The sequence below is a fragment of the Spironucleus salmonicida genome, chromosome 6, assembly GCF_000497125.1.
Source record: "Spironucleus salmonicida strain ATCC 50377 chromosome 6, whole genome shotgun sequence".
In the NCBI taxonomy this organism is placed as follows: domain Eukaryota; phylum Fornicata; order Diplomonadida; family Hexamitidae; genus Spironucleus; species Spironucleus salmonicida.
The window spans coordinates 1,553,366-1,568,268 of NC_090601.1; the positions used below are offsets into that span (position 1 = coordinate 1,553,366).

General features: G+C 32.4%; 16 protein-coding genes across 16 annotated transcripts; 9 read left to right on the forward strand and 7 right to left on the reverse strand. All coding sequences in view use genetic code 6, as the record gives it.

Moving 5' to 3' along the window:
- Window positions 1-198: 198 nt before the first annotated feature.
- SS50377_26591 (SHIPPO 1-like protein) lies at window positions 199-807 on the forward strand (the record flags this gene model as incomplete). The annotated part of the gene is made up of 1 exon (XM_067910398.1): window positions 199-807. The coding sequence occupies one exon, from the start codon at window positions 199-201 to the stop codon at window positions 805-807; it is 609 nt and encodes a 202-aa protein (XP_067763154.1).
- A 107-nt stretch (window positions 808-914) lies between these two features.
- SS50377_26592 (uncharacterized protein) lies at window positions 915-1,184 on the reverse strand (the record flags this gene model as incomplete). The annotated part of the gene is made up of 1 exon (XM_067910399.1): window positions 915-1,184. One exon carries the CDS (start codon window positions 1,182-1,184, stop codon window positions 915-917), a length of 270 nt encoding a protein of 89 aa, XP_067763155.1.
- Window positions 1,185-1,227: 43 nt separating this feature from the next.
- Window positions 1,228-2,001, reverse strand: SS50377_26593 (uncharacterized protein; the record flags this gene model as incomplete). Its single annotated transcript, XM_067910400.1, has 1 exon — window positions 1,228-2,001. The coding sequence occupies one exon, from the start codon at window positions 1,999-2,001 to the stop codon at window positions 1,228-1,230; it is 774 nt and encodes a 257-aa protein (XP_067763156.1).
- An 83-nt stretch (window positions 2,002-2,084) lies between these two features.
- Window positions 2,085-3,656, forward strand: SS50377_26594 (TCP-1 chaperonin subunit beta; the record flags this gene model as incomplete). Its single annotated transcript, XM_067910401.1, has 1 exon — window positions 2,085-3,656. The coding sequence occupies one exon, from the start codon at window positions 2,085-2,087 to the stop codon at window positions 3,654-3,656; it is 1,572 nt and encodes a 523-aa protein (XP_067763157.1).
- A 44-nt stretch (window positions 3,657-3,700) lies between these two features.
- SS50377_26595 (uncharacterized protein) lies at window positions 3,701-4,285 on the forward strand (the record flags this gene model as incomplete). Its single annotated transcript, XM_067910402.1, has 1 exon — window positions 3,701-4,285. The coding sequence occupies one exon, from the start codon at window positions 3,701-3,703 to the stop codon at window positions 4,283-4,285; it is 585 nt and encodes a 194-aa protein (XP_067763158.1).
- A 24-nt stretch (window positions 4,286-4,309) lies between these two features.
- Window positions 4,310-4,582, reverse strand: SS50377_26596 (uncharacterized protein; the record flags this gene model as incomplete). The annotated part of the gene is made up of 1 exon (XM_067910403.1): window positions 4,310-4,582. One exon carries the CDS (start codon window positions 4,580-4,582, stop codon window positions 4,310-4,312), a length of 273 nt encoding a protein of 90 aa, XP_067763159.1.
- Window positions 4,583-4,796: 214 nt separating this feature from the next.
- SS50377_26597 (Nitrogen-fixing NifU domain-containing protein) lies at window positions 4,797-5,306 on the reverse strand (the record flags this gene model as incomplete). The annotated part of the gene is made up of 1 exon (XM_067910404.1): window positions 4,797-5,306. One exon carries the CDS (start codon window positions 5,304-5,306, stop codon window positions 4,797-4,799), a length of 510 nt encoding a protein of 169 aa, XP_067763160.1.
- A 141-nt stretch (window positions 5,307-5,447) lies between these two features.
- SS50377_26598 (uncharacterized protein) lies at window positions 5,448-5,843 on the forward strand (the record flags this gene model as incomplete). Its single annotated transcript, XM_067910405.1, has 1 exon — window positions 5,448-5,843. The coding sequence occupies one exon, from the start codon at window positions 5,448-5,450 to the stop codon at window positions 5,841-5,843; it is 396 nt and encodes a 131-aa protein (XP_067763161.1).
- A 196-nt stretch (window positions 5,844-6,039) lies between these two features.
- On the forward strand, window positions 6,040-6,669 carry SS50377_26599 (Ribosomal protein S3; the record flags this gene model as incomplete). The annotated part of the gene is made up of 1 exon (XM_067910406.1): window positions 6,040-6,669. One exon carries the CDS (start codon window positions 6,040-6,042, stop codon window positions 6,667-6,669), a length of 630 nt encoding a protein of 209 aa, XP_067763162.1.
- Window positions 6,670-7,230: 561 nt separating this feature from the next.
- Window positions 7,231-8,007, reverse strand: SS50377_26600 (uncharacterized protein; the record flags this gene model as incomplete). Its single annotated transcript, XM_067910407.1, has 1 exon — window positions 7,231-8,007. One exon carries the CDS (start codon window positions 8,005-8,007, stop codon window positions 7,231-7,233), a length of 777 nt encoding a protein of 258 aa, XP_067763163.1.
- Window positions 8,008-8,652: 645 nt separating this feature from the next.
- On the reverse strand, window positions 8,653-10,023 carry SS50377_26601 (Sugar transporter family protein; the record flags this gene model as incomplete). The annotated part of the gene is made up of 1 exon (XM_067910408.1): window positions 8,653-10,023. One exon carries the CDS (start codon window positions 10,021-10,023, stop codon window positions 8,653-8,655), a length of 1,371 nt encoding a protein of 456 aa, XP_067763164.1.
- A 304-nt stretch (window positions 10,024-10,327) lies between these two features.
- On the forward strand, window positions 10,328-11,074 carry SS50377_26602 (Thioredoxin-like family protein; the record flags this gene model as incomplete). The annotated part of the gene is made up of 1 exon (XM_067910409.1): window positions 10,328-11,074. The coding sequence occupies one exon, from the start codon at window positions 10,328-10,330 to the stop codon at window positions 11,072-11,074; it is 747 nt and encodes a 248-aa protein (XP_067763165.1).
- Window positions 11,075-11,334: 260 nt separating this feature from the next.
- Window positions 11,335-11,787, forward strand: SS50377_26603 (uncharacterized protein; the record flags this gene model as incomplete). The annotated part of the gene is made up of 1 exon (XM_067910410.1): window positions 11,335-11,787. The coding sequence occupies one exon, from the start codon at window positions 11,335-11,337 to the stop codon at window positions 11,785-11,787; it is 453 nt and encodes a 150-aa protein (XP_067763166.1).
- Window positions 11,788-11,850: 63 nt separating this feature from the next.
- On the forward strand, window positions 11,851-12,879 carry SS50377_26604 (Zinc finger domain-containing protein; the record flags this gene model as incomplete). Its single annotated transcript, XM_067910411.1, has 1 exon — window positions 11,851-12,879. One exon carries the CDS (start codon window positions 11,851-11,853, stop codon window positions 12,877-12,879), a length of 1,029 nt encoding a protein of 342 aa, XP_067763167.1.
- A 62-nt stretch (window positions 12,880-12,941) lies between these two features.
- SS50377_26605 (Vacuolar ATP synthase subunit C) lies at window positions 12,942-13,967 on the forward strand (the record flags this gene model as incomplete). Its single annotated transcript, XM_067910412.1, has 1 exon — window positions 12,942-13,967. The coding sequence occupies one exon, from the start codon at window positions 12,942-12,944 to the stop codon at window positions 13,965-13,967; it is 1,026 nt and encodes a 341-aa protein (XP_067763168.1).
- A 17-nt stretch (window positions 13,968-13,984) lies between these two features.
- SS50377_26606 (uncharacterized protein) lies at window positions 13,985-14,890 on the reverse strand (the record flags this gene model as incomplete). The annotated part of the gene is made up of 1 exon (XM_067910413.1): window positions 13,985-14,890. The coding sequence occupies one exon, from the start codon at window positions 14,888-14,890 to the stop codon at window positions 13,985-13,987; it is 906 nt and encodes a 301-aa protein (XP_067763169.1).
- Window positions 14,891-14,903: the final 13 nt, after the last annotated feature.

Genomic DNA, 14,903 nt, shown 5'->3' on the forward strand with positions numbered 1-14,903 from the left:
TCTTATTTTAGATTTTAATTTTGTAACTAATAATTATTAGAATGCTAAATCTGAAAATCAATTTTTTACAAATGAGAAGTTATCATTTCCATTTTTTAATTTATATATTAATTTATGACTAAATAACGATTATTATTTATTTTATTTAATATCAAATTATTAATTGCAATAGTTCCTTGATTGTTTAACTTCCGCAAAATGGATTATTATTAGGATGCAACTGCTCCAGGTCCCGCAGCTTATAACCCTAATGTAAATACTACTAGAAAAGCTGCCCCATCAATAAGTATAGGTAATAAGCTTAAAGATACTGCTATAAATAAAGTTCCTGGTCCAGGCACATATGTTACGAATTTTGATATAATTAACCACCGTAAGCCTTCATATACTATAGGAAGTAAATTCATAGTTAAAGATTATAAATAGGTTCCAGGTCCAGGAGCATACCATGCATAATAGGTTTAGTCACATTCATGTATATCAATAGCAAATAGGTTATAAGATATAAAACACGATGATACTCCTGGAGTTGGTACTTACGATACAAATTATCTTATTTAAGGTCCAAAATTCACGTTTGGAGGAAAGAATTATATTAATAATAAGGATATTGTTCCAGGCCCAGGTGCTTATACACCTATTATAATTAAAAAATCTACAGAGTTGCATATCTGTGGGAGGTATAAGGATGTTCAATAGAGTATGGTACCAGGCCCTGGAACTTATGAGCCTAGTAGAATTAAAAAAAGTGGGGGAATTAGTTTGTCTGGAAGGACTAAAAGAGCATGGAGAGGTGGGGATTGGTGATATTATTTGTATACTTATTCATTTTAGTTTTTTTAAACTAGTCTTACTACTAAGACATGTCAAGTACAAAAAATTGAAATAATAAATAAACAAATTAATATCAATTATCACTGAATGTTGTTTTTCCTTTTAAAAGTTTAAATAGCACTATAAGGTTACTAGCGAGCTTTGGTAAGCTATTTTTTAGTAAATTGACATAAAAAGTCTAAGAGAACTTCATCGTTAAATTCATGATGCTATTTAAAAACTGTGACAATTTAAGATTAATAATCTTCATCCAATGTTAAATAATATGGTATTATTGTGTCAGGCTTTCGTTATAAATTCATTGCCACTCGGCTTAGCGTTGATTACTTTGACCCAGTGAAACGTCCCATTAAAGTGGAAAAAAATATGATTAATCAATATTCTATATAATACTCATTATTCATAAACTTTCCACCAGTTGTTCCATTTATTTTTCATACATTTCATTTCAATATCAATCAATTCTACATGATCTGAATAGCAGATAATAGAAGCATCAGCAATTGATTTCATTGCTTGAAATAAAATTTATCGATTTTGAAATGTATTTTTTAGATCCAATGTATTCTTATTAAGTACCATAGAAATAAAATTTTATGTTTCCAAAAAGTATGGTTCATAGCTTTCTGAGTGGATATAAGAATAAAACTCATTAAGCTAAATTAAAAAACCATTGTAAAATGAATAAAAATCTAGTAGAAGCGTACAAATTTTAGCTATGTTTGGATTATTTAAGTATATTGCTCCTAGATCTAAATCACAATCTATTAACTATATATATTTACCCATCTTTTAAAGTTAAAATTAGGGATTTTATCGTGTTTTTAACAGAAATAATAATTTTTGGCTGTCATGAGCATTAATATTTTTGGCACGTTTTGTGTAGTTAAATAGTTAATCATTTTTATATAACGCTGGCGACTTTGGTTTAATAATTATACATTTCATAGTTTTAACCTAGAGTTTCCTAGTCAAAGAATTGAGTTTCTAGTTAGCCAGTGCTTCACATTTTTTGAGAATACTATCGTCATGAAAAGGAGTAAAGGAATTATGAAACTCAGAATATATACAAAATCTAGGATATAGTAAGTTGACATGAGCGATACGATAAATCCATGTATTATCAGTGAACACAATGTTTTAGCAACCCTTTCCAAGAAGAATCATTTGAGTGTCAAAAGAAATTTTAGTAATATTATATCATATATCTAATAAATTTCACTAGAATTTCCTTTTCCCTTTAAAGTCAAATGGATCAGTAAACTTAAATGTAAGTTCTTAAGTAAGGATCTACTTAGGAGAAAGGAGAAGATGCTCGTTTATCAACATTAGTAGGTGCTATTGCTATTTCAGATATGGTAAAAACTACTCTTGGTCCTTCCGGTATGGATAAAATTCTTCAGTCTATTTAAGGTGGTGTTAGGATCACTAACGATGGCGCTACTATTTTAAAATCAGTTGTTATCGAAAATGCAGCAGCACGTGTATTGATTGACATCTCTCGTGTTCAAGATGAGACTGCAGGAGATGGTACAACATCAGTTTGTGTTCTTGCAGGTGAGCTTCTTAAACAAGCAAAAATACTTCTTGATGATCGTGTTCACCCTATGACTGTTGTTGAAGGTTATAGAAAGTCAGCTGATGCCGCTCGTACTCGTTTGTTAGAGATTTCTGAAACTTCATCTGACATCAAAGCTGATTTGCTTAAAATTGCTAGAACTACTATGGGGTCTAAAGTTTTATCTAACTGTTAAGAACTTTTCGCATAACTTGCTGTTGACGCCGTTCTTAAATTATAAGGTTCAACTGATTTAAAGCATGTTTAAATTTTGAAAAAAGCTGGTGGTGTGCTTACTGACTCATATTTAGATTCTGGGTTTATTTTAGATAAAAAAATTGGTCAAGGTTGTCCTAAATAAATTTCGTAAGCTAAGATTCTTTTAGCTAATACTGCTTTAGATCAAGATAAGATCAAAATCCAAGGCTCTTCTGTAAAAGTAGATTCCCATCAAAAACTTGAAGATATTTAGTAAGCTGAACGTCAAAGAATGTTGAATAAATGTGAGAAAATTATATCGCATGATTGCAACGTATTCATCAACAGATAACTTATCTATGATATCCCTACTAATCAATTTGCTAAATCAAAAATACTGTCGATCGAAAATGCTGAATTCGAAAATATTGACCGTTTATCTTTAGTTCTTGATAATGCTGATATAGTATCAACATTTGATACTCCCAATGCTGTTAAATTAGGTACATGCGAACTCGTGGAAGAAATCATGATTGGTGATGATAAACTCATTCGTTTCTCTGGTTTACCTAATTCTAAAGCTTCTACAATCGTACTCAGAGGTGCATCTGGTCATATTTTAGATGAGGCCGAACGCTCTCTTCATGATGCATTATGCGTTGTTTCGTAAACAATTGATAAACATAATCGTGTTATTCTAGGAGCTGGTGTTGCTGAAACTGAGATGGCTAATGCTGTTGAAGAGGCGAGCAGAAAATAATCTGGAAAGATAGCTTTGTGCATGATGTCGTTTGCTACTGCTTTAAGATAATTACCTGCTATCGTTGCTAGTAATGGTGGTTTTGACGGATAAGAATTATAAGCCGTGTTAAGAAATAAGCATTTTGAAGGTTAGAAAGATATTGGTCTTGACATGATTAAAGGTGGTGTCTGTGATGTCAGAAAGTTAGGTATCTATGAAAGCTGTTGGATGAAAGAGCATGTTTTAATTTACGCTAGTGAAGCGGCAGAACAAATTTTAAGGGTTGATAGCATAATAAATTGTGCTCCAAGAAAGCAGGATTGAGTTTTTGTGGTATATATTTATTATATAAAATAAAATAATTTTAAATGGAATTTAGAGCATTAGATAATGAAATATATTAGCTACTTGTGGAATCTCTTAATAACAATGAAATACCAGACTAAGCTTTAAAGATGCTAGAAACTTACTAGAGTTAGCTTCAAAATATTGTAGTTGATAATGAAGTGATTGTTCCAATAGCAAAACCAATAAGTTAAGAAAATGCTGAGAACTTATTGGATGCAGAAGATTAGCCTTCATGTAATACTCCATATGCTACTAAAGTTAATGAGTTACTAAATCTAAATAGTTAATACTTTAATCTTCAAACCCAAGCGGAAGGGGCTATTTCACCTAGTTTATTATTAGTAGCTGCAGCTGCGGCATCTTGTCCATAAGATGAACAAAATCAAGAACTAATATAAATCTTTGGTGAATAAGCAGGTTCAAATTTTGATGTTTATAGTACCATGCATGAGGTTCTTGGTAGCATAGATGGGGCAGTAGAGTTCACAGAGTTTACCAGGTACTAATGTGGTCATATTATACCAGATAGTGTGGTTGGAGATTGCCCAATTTGTTAGAGAGGCAGAGATAATGTTTATAAAATAGTACCAAAGAGTTCAAAGTGATAATTTATTTAATTTTTAATAAAATCACTTATACAGCCTGATACCATCTAATACTATTGCAACATACGTGGGCTATTCGATTATTTTCTCTAATGGTAATGATAAATCATTTTTAATTTCTACAGAGATTCCTGAGTCGGAGTCTATATAAATTTAGTTAAATCCGTTTCTAATAATACGAATATTCCGGGACTATAGATTGATAAAATATTTATTATTAATACTTATTAGGTTGCCTATTTGCTCAAATTATGCATCAAATTATTTTTTGTTCTTAGTACATTTGCAAATTGGCATTTTAAATATAAAATTATCCGTATATAGAATATATATTATCACTATTTTTGAATGTGGTTTACAAATGCTAATTAAACTGGATACTATATAGTTTATGTTCGATATTACTTAATTGCAATTATGAGCAAAGAAGATAAAATTATATAGTATTATAACTAGATTACTTAATATTTCACAAAGAAATAAAAACTATCTTTCCAATGAGAGGATAAAATCAGACCTATTAAACTTCTTTAATCCCTTCTACAAATTCAACTGCTAACCTCTCTATTAAATTTTTAATGGTTCCTGTACTACTAGGACAGCTACCACATGCACCTGTTAGTTTAAGATATGCTATGCCTTCTTTAATTTCTAAGAGCTCGCAGCTTCCACCATCTCTGTTTAAAATAGGCCAAATTGCACTTCTTAGTAATTAATTAAAAGCACCTTTAGTATCTTTCCCATATTTATTTATTTTTGTAATCATTTCTTCCGTAGAATTTACAAAGTCTGGGTTAAGGTGTTTTTATAAGGATTCAAATGCTAATTCTTTGTCTTCTGGCTTCTTCATTGTAAAAGTTACTGATTGGTTTGTAATTTTCAAAGACTTAAGTGATTTAAGTTCATTTTTTAATGGTGTAAATAAAGAATTTGGAATTTCAACATCAGGCGATAACTATATTTTAGAAGGGGATGGTTTAAATTCAACAATCTAAAACGTACGTTATGGAAGTGTGAGCATTTTTAGAAGGAAATATTTTTTGTATATTATGAACTATACAAACTACTATTTTACATATAGTAATAATATAGAACTTTTTATAAATCTATATTATTATATTAATAATATTTAAAACTCTGACCACTTTAAAATTACGCAAAAATGACTTAAATGATGCATTTTGCAGATTGGGTTGAGCACCTTGCAATATTATACAGAGACTAATGTGCTGGTATATTTATAGTATCTGATATTGAATCGGCAGGGTATTGTTACTAATCAAAATCTTTTACAGGTCCTGATGTACCTTAAATTTTTGAAGTTGGGCAGCTGGTTGAGCACTTAAAATCAAGTGGAATAAATTTTAATTGGTAAAAATTTGACTACGTTGAAGAGATGTCGACAGGTCATTTAATTTTAGGTAATGAACAGGAAACACTAGTTTGTAAGCTGGACTAAGATTTACAGGTGATTGTTGGTGTTACCGTTTCTATTTTAAAGAAAGGAATAGCATAAGAAATTAGCGACGTTATTATTTAAATGCTGTCAGAAGAATGATATTGGTTTTAAATTTATATAGTTTTCGTTTAAATTACTTTGAGTGGGACTGATCCCTTTAATACAAAGTTGCAACTTGGTAATAATATACAATGCTAAGAAAATATAGGACTGTTCAATTTTTACAATATTATATTATTATTAGTATAATATTTATATATAATTAAATTAATTTTTTGTTTCCACTCCATTTGTCATGCAGAACAAGACCTATTATGCTATGTACATTGATGAATGCATCGCTGAAGCCGAACTCCACGAGTTCTTCAAACGCGAACTTCGTGATGCTGGTTATTCTGGCTGCTCTTTCCGTCGTGCTTTCAACCAGGTTGAAATCACCATCAAAGTTGGCGAACCTTAGATCGTTTGGGGTGAAAACTACGAGAGAATCCACCAGATAGAATCTGTCATTGCCCTTAGACTCAACCTTCCCCTCAATGCCGTCTCCATCTTCACTGACAAGATAATGTTCCGTGGTCTCTCTGCTGATATCCTCTGTGACCAGCTTTCTGCTAAGCTCATGGACCAGGTACCCATCCGTTAAGCTGCCATGTCTGTTATCAAGTCTGCCATGCGTGCTAAGGCTGCTGGTTGCCAGGTTATTATTTCTGGTAAATTAAGACAACAGCGTGCTAACTCCCAGAAGTACAAAGAAGGTATCATCGTTACCGCTGGTCAGCCTGGTAAGGAATTCGTAGATCGTGCCATCCGTCACATCAAGATGAGATAAGGTGTTATCGGTATTCAGATTTAGGTATTCAACCCTAATGCAAGGAACCAGTTCGGCAGAGTCTTAGTCATGCCTGATTACGTAGAAGTCCTCTGATTTATTAATTGATTACTATTTAAATTTTATTATATTTCTTTCCTCAAATAATGAAACTTGTCATCACCTTTATTTTTTTATGCTTCCCGCTACTTTTTATCGTTTAAAAACAATAGAAATAAACTAAACTTTGTGTTACCTTCCTGCACAATCTAGAAAACCCCTCAACCGACTTTTAAGAGCTCTCGTTTGCCCTGCTGGACAAATTCTAACTGGATGATTGGGAAACGGCTGGCTTCACAACGAACACCCCAATTCTAAAATCAATTCGTTTTTCTATTCATATTCTGCAAAACACAAGTTTGCCATTCAAAATGAAGCATTTTTGCGACGAGGATTTCATCTGTCTGAACTTCAACCAGACGCTCAATAGAGCTGCAGAGGACCTGCTGAACGCATACAACAACCCGATTTTCGCGCTCCTGCACCCCCTCAACAATGCCCACGAAATCGAAAATTTCACTCGCCTGCTGGACCGGACCGTGCTGCGCTTCGAGCGATTCTGGTACCGGCAGGACGTCACGAACAACCTGGAATTCTGCAAGTTCTGGGCCCGCTGGTTCACTTCCTGAGCGACTGCTTCTGCTTCATTTTGAGCTGCAGAGGCGACAGCGCGCGCATCCTCCCGCCCCGGAGCCCCACGTTCGCCAGCATCCGCACGGCATCGCGCTACATTTCCAGGCCCGCCGCAGGCCGGGGCTGGAAAACGAATTCCGCATCGCAGGCGCCAGCGGGCCCCGACAGCTGCGGCATTGCGTTATTGCAGCAAAAAGTGGACTCCGGAATCTCGATTTTCAGCCCCATAAACGGAAGGCGCTGCGGCTCTTGCAGTTCTTACAGTTCCTGCGCGCTCAGCTCCCCGCAGGACGACGAGCTCGAAATGCTGGAATCGAACAGAGCGATCTGCGCGGTGCCCTGCTTTGCGAGCCCCGGCTCCTGCCGGAACGAGATGTTGCGCGCAAACTGGAATAGCTGGACGGTCTTTTTGCGCATTTCGGTGCCCCGGTCGTCGATTTCCGGCATCGGTGATTTGGAGTGAAAAGTCGATTTCTAACTCGATTCTCGAGCAGATTTCGGAGTGAGCAGGAGCGAGAAGTCGGTTTTTCCCTCTCCTTTTGCGGTTTTGGGGGCGAAAATCTCCAGAATTCGGTGCGAATCGGAGCCGAAAAGCGAGTTCGTGCGGGGATTGCGCGGGGACTCCGCGGTGTCCGAATAGGCGAACGACGGGAGCATGTCGTTGTACTCCGATTCGGAAATGTCGTAGTGCATCGCTTTTGCACAGTTGAGGATGTACTTGCGATCCTGGTTCTGGGCGGCGTTGAAGATGTTATTATCCATTATTGGAGCGTTGTCGGATTGTAGATAAAAATATATATATTGATATTTTGTGGAAGTAACTCGTAAAAACACATTTTTTAATTGTTAAATTAATGTATAATAATAGTATAATAGAAATAAACACGTAGAAAATTTAAGATAAAGTTTGGATATAATAACATATAAATGCAAAAGTTTGGTTATCAAATTAGATGATCAGTTTTTGGATAAAATAATAGCATGAATCTATATTCAAAAGTATAATAGTGAAGGCTAATGAGAGCTTAGTGGTTATTAAGTGAAAATTCATTAAATATGATTAATGGATTAAGATATAGGCTGAATCGTACTAGTTGATGTAAGCTTAAGAATGAAAATAAATTTCAGATATAGTTTAGGATATGACACGTTGCTTTTGGGTACTGTTAATAATGAAAAGTTTCATTACGTTATTCTATGCATTTATTATGATGTCTTATAAGTTGATAATATATTTTATAAGTAAAAATTGGCTAGTTATAAATAGTTTGATATTAAAATGATATATATGTTAGTCAGAATAGACTTAATAACTTGTGCTTATTGATAGTTGAGATTTTAAAATTAAAACATTATTTAAATAAGATGGTTTCCAAAAATGAAATTTAGTGAATAGTAACATGAATATCAGACAAAAACATCTGGCATTTATGACATAACTATAACTATACTTAGAAGCATAGCGAGTACCACAAAAGTCAAATACGAAATTAAAGGTTCAATATTCTCAACCTTACTTGATTTCCCTATCATGAGCTCCTCAATTTCTTTGTTTGTCTTTCCAGTCGTATCAGGAAGAACAAAAATTAACATTCCTGAAAAAATAGACATAGCAATAATGTATGATAAAAATGGAATATATCTTGCATAAGCCGTTAGTATTGGGAAAAGTACTATTACAAAAATATTTGGAATATAGTTAAATAAGAAGAAAATTGATACTAAAGTGCTTTTTGCAATATCTGGGAATAATTCAGCTGAGAATACATAATATATGGGGCCTGGACCTATTTCGAATCCAAAAATGAATATAATTGCCCCGGTTATAAGCAAAAAAGTATTTTCTTTTGGTAATGTATATGTTAATAACAGTAATAATTACCCTACAATACATAATCCTGTGCCGGTAAATAATAAAGCTTTCCTACCATATTTTTCAATTAAAACCAATCCAAATAAGGGAGAGACAAAATTAATACTGTTTATAACTAAACTACCATAGACAGCAGCAAGTTTATAGTCTCCAAATATAACATTAAATGTTTCTGAAGCATAACCTATAACTGCATTGATTCCTGTTGATTGCTACAAGGTTCCTAATAATAAACATGGGACTAATACTTTAATATACTTTTTGTTAAATATCTGGTAATATTTAATTTCTTTTTCTTTCTTTTCAAATTCTGGGATTTTAAATAGAATGATTAATCCTATTATGGGCCAAGGTAAAGTAGTGATAAAGCTGATATACCAAATATTCACATTAACAACTTTAATAATATAGAATACGATAGTAGCTACTAATATACCTACAGTAAACATGACTTAAAAGAAATATGTCATGAATCCTCGTTTATGAGGATCTGTATATTCACCAAGGATGATAAGTGTAGCAATCATGAACATAGTCATGAAAAATCCTTATAAAATTCTTCCAATAAGCATTAAATACTCACTTACTGGAATGCATTACAGAATAACAGTAATAATTGACCCAGAAGAACCAATAATTGCAGTTTTCTTAAAACCTATTGATTTAGAGATAAATGAAAATACCAATGATATAGAAATTGAACCTATTAATACAGCAGAATTAAGCATAGTTTCAAGTGGAACAAGCTTAGCCTATGCTTAAGTATAAGTGATATTATGAATTTGCATGTACATTTATACAACTACATCTCCTGAAAAATTACCAGTCGTGAATCCTGGAAGAAGTGACGCCGCTGCAGTAAGTAGCAATAAGAGAGTAAATTTTGGTTTTTAGTGAGTTGTCATTTTAACTTAAACTAATCTTTAAATTTATAATAGTTATATACTAATTATTAATTTAATTTTTTTTACGAAATTATATTTATCTCAAATTAATTGATGATTTATTTATTCTGAAAAAAAATATTTTTCTGATCACAGCAACTAATGTCAAAAATGCATTCTACTGTTTAATTTTTGTAAATATTGTATTACTAAAAACGAGTATAATATAATTATTATACAGAAACTATTAATCATCTAAAAAGTTGACTGCTAACCAATTATTACATTATTATATAGTTAATATCAAGTAATACTAACCACGTTAATGTCCCTTTTACCATAGTATAAAATTACGAATCACCGTGCTGATGCTCCAGAAACCACTGAGTGGGAAGATATATTTCATAAGAAATTTGAAGGAACACATGCAAATGAGGTCCACTAAAAGCTAGTGGAGGCTGAGTACGCTGAGCAAGTCAGCAAAATTAGGACTGATCGATTAGAGCAGAATATCGCTCATGATTTATCCTCAAATTCGTCCTCTTTCTCAGATTTCTTAGATGAGGAGGACAAGGTTTTTTTCGAGTAGGAGCGCTAAAAGCGTAAAGATATCATCACTTAGTTGCGTTCGTAAAAGCGGTTTGGGCAAATAAAAAGAATATCTAGATAAGATTATGTATCTGAGGTTGAAGAGAATGTTAATATTCTGGTTTATATTGATTCGGAGCATTTGAGGGAATGCAAGCTCATTAACGCTTTGCTAAATGAGGTAGCCTAGAGATTTATTCACTTAAAGATCCTGGTTATTGATTTTTAATAAGCATCTTCAGGAATGCCAGAGGCTGCAGTTCCCATGCTTGTTTACTACAAATAAGGAGCTGAAAAACCAGAGAAAATAGCAGTTTAAAGCGGTTTGGCATAGATTGGGGGCTGGAATCTAAAAGTTGAGGATATTATTGTTATATTAAGTAAAAAGGGCATGATAGAAGCCTAATTTGACGATTAGGAAAATGCACCTACCATTGAAAAAATTATGATGAGGGGTATTAAAGGTGAAAAAGATTGGAAATGATTGAAAGATTACATTTAATATTCCTTGTTATTGGTATGAAGTTACAGAATACTGTAATTATCGACAGTAAAACTCCAAATTTAAATACTATTTAATTATATACTAAATATTACAGTCGTATTTTCCTCATTATTGTTATATAATTATCTAAATTAAATATTCTACTTGACTAAAAAATCATATAATAAATATGCGTATATATTACTAAAAAGTAGAGAATGAACTGTTTTAATTTGATTAGCAAAACTTCAACTACTAATATGGGTACATCAATCGAAGGCTAGTAATAAGCCATTAAAAGCTTTTAAAAGATTTATATTTAATCAATTTTACCTTCACTTAGTAGCACCAAAAATATTATGATAAAACCAAAACATGATTCTTCACTAGGGCGTTACTCAAGTGCCAGTAATAGTTCTTTTACAAGAGTTGCATCGAGAGCTAATTTTAATTAGGTATTTGACGAGGTAAGTCAAATATCCTCTGATAGCGATTCTATGTTAGAAAATATATTTATAGAAGAGATTAAGGTGAAAACTAGCCTTTTAAAATAGTATGATGCATAGCTTGATAAATTTGAAGAAAAAATTAAGCTAATCTCACGAAAAATTGTTAAGATAAACAATATGGCAATTCAAAGGTATGAATAACATTAAGTTAGTCGTAATACTGAAAAAGAGACTAAGCTTAAAAAAGATCTGGCCCTAAAGTGATTTGGCATTTATATTTATTTAATAATAATTTATTATATTTATATTAAACATAGTAAATACTAAATGCAGATACCAGCTGACTTACGATTTTTTGATGTTAATGGTCAGTCATTTTTAAGTTCATTATCATGTATTAATATTACAATAAATTAATCATAAATAGAAGGAATTTGTCATTTTTTAAACCAAATTTCTGATTAAAATATTTATACTTCATTAGAGTCTTTAAGTTACATAAATTTAGATATTTTTTAACATTAAAATATTTTTATAGTTGATATTACATAATTGCACACTGGTAGAGTATTAATTTCTGATGAATTAAGAATAGCGTAGTTAAATAACTTCTATATTAAAGTACCTTCTATTTATCAGCCTATATATGATTCTATAATCGCTTATCTTATGTACAAAGAAACAAAATATGAAGTAGATGATGATCTAATTAGTAATATCCCTAATTAAGTATTAAAATTATTAGAGTTAAATATAGCTATAAGTTATCCTATATTTGAGGATTTATTAGATGATATTAATATAGCAGTTCCACCTTCAGCAGCAAAAATAATAACAAGAGGATAAATATTTCATTATATTCGGTCAGGTAAAGTAAGTTTAGTGGAATTTATTAGATTTTGCATTCGGTAATCATTTACTTTTAGTGAGGTAGGAGAGAAAATTAATTCTATAAAATTAAAAGATGAACTAGTGGACTAAATATTAGAAAATTGGATTGGGAATATGTATATTGTTAATGATATTGACGAGTTAAAGAGTAAGAAGTAAGTTATTGTAAAGCTTACATCTGATATTACAAAAAATATGATAAATTAACCTTGTAGAACTGATTAGTGCAATCATTTATAAATTTTTGAGTATAAAGATTACCTTAGAAAACATTAATGTCCTATTTGTAATAAATAAGGAAATATTTATATCGATAAGTACTTCATGAATTTAATTGATGTATTACGAGATGAGTATAAGCATGTAAATATTATGAGTGTTAAGATAGATCCATTAACATTTTGTTGTGTGGATGTGATAGCGATAAAAATAAAAAGGTAACAAGTTATTGACTTAGAGTAATGAGTAATTAATATTATTATATATTGATATACAATAATGCATTCCAATTCCATCAAATCGTCATAATGTCACTTGCCATCACAATCATAGCTTCTCCTAAAATCCCTACTACAATTTAATAGTCTATTTCATCTCCTAATATTTATTAGGTTCTTTCTTGCGATTCATTTCCAGCTGCTTCAGTTTCAGCATTGATGAATCAAGTAGACGACTCTCAAAGACTACTACAATCTGCATAATAATAGTTAGCGCGTATCGAAAGACTTACTCAAGAGCATTTACCTGCTCGTTTGCATAAAGTTGATGATAAATTTTGGAAAGACTACGTTTAAACTTTTATTTCTTAAAAATTCATACCTCCTACTATTTAATCTTTAAAGCGTAGATTTGACTCTGGAGTTGAGCAATTTAACCGAATTTTAGCTGAGTTCACGGAGGCTGATTCTGCTTTAAATACAGCTTAAAAAGCAACTCAGGGCGCAGTACACTAGAGATCTGTTGCTTCTTTACTAGGAAACCTACTGGTATCATCTGAATATTTAGAGTCAGCAGTAGTATGTGTTCCTTTAGCATAGAAAGGTGAATTTGAGAAGCTTATTCCATCTCTTCCAGGATTAGTGCCTAATTCTAACACAATAGCCTAGTCGGATGTCGGCCATGCAGCATATGCATTAGTTGTTTTTAAACCAGAATTATTATAGCTTAAAGATGCTTTAGCTAAATAGAAATATCAATTAAGAGAATATTAGGATATCGAAGACGGTGATACTGAAATCCTCAAGGGAGCTAGAAAATCAGCATTGCAACGCTTTACTACATTTTTAGCATCTACACAGGGAGAATATTTATCATTAACTCTCTCTACCTATATCATGCGTGGTGCTCTAGAATCTCAGTTGAGATTTGGTAAAGATGGTAAAATCGTTATTATCATTGACCATAATTCTCAGAAGCAGGTTAGAAATGCAATCAAAACCAGCTTTTAAAATGCAGCAGACGAAGATGCTGATATGTATGATGAAATTGAGACAGATAACGCCTTCTTGCCATACGTTTTGGTCACTGGAAACATCCAAGAAATTGATAAGTGATATTATATTTGAACCTCTCACACATGAATCTATACATCCCCGACTTCAAAACTTACGTACCCTTCGATAATCTTGCATCCAAGTTTCTGAACAAAGTTTTAGCATTACAAGCTGGTCATTTTACCCATTCTCTCTAATACCTCAATTCCTATGTTAAACTTGAAAACATGCAAAGCTAATAATATAATATATTATTATACAATATTTAAGTTAAAATTACCTAATTTTCTACGGATTTAAACATCAATGTTATGCTGCAAATTACCTTTAGAAGTAGAAATCGAGTGAATCAAACTGGCCAGTACTAAGCTTTCCTACGACTCTTCCATACCATAATCCCTCAAAATTGCCTCTAATTCTTCAGTAATCTAAATGTTAATATAATTGGGTTTTTAAAGGTCTTTAGACGCAAATTCAGCGATTCTGTAAGTGTTAAAATTTGTATACTCTTTTGAGAGAGTTGATGCATTCACTTGAGCAAAAAGCTGATTTTCGATGGCTAAGAGCCCCTTTAGAGGGAAGACTTCGCTTTATTTTGTCGCATCCAAATTGAAAGGGAAAAAATTATTTTCGAGAGGCGAGCGGTTGTTAGCTATTTTTGTGGGGTCCTAGACGTATAGGGCCTTGGAGCGGATCATGCGCTTCTTTATGGTGTTTGATGCGAACTAGGCGGCTAGTGCTCGCTTAGTTACAGTTTATACCGAGAGATCATTTTGTTCTGGAGTAGGTAGCATGACCAACTGGGTTGTTGGAATTATTTAATTCGCTTCGAAGTCGATTATAAAAGTTTGCGTATTATCTGTTTTCACTGCTATAAAATGATTATCTGGAGTAATAAAAAAGTCATCTTATGGTTTAAGCTCTATTTTATTCGAAACATGCTGCTGGTTGATTGAATACATATGATTATTCGCGAAGTTCATAACTGAAATGGAG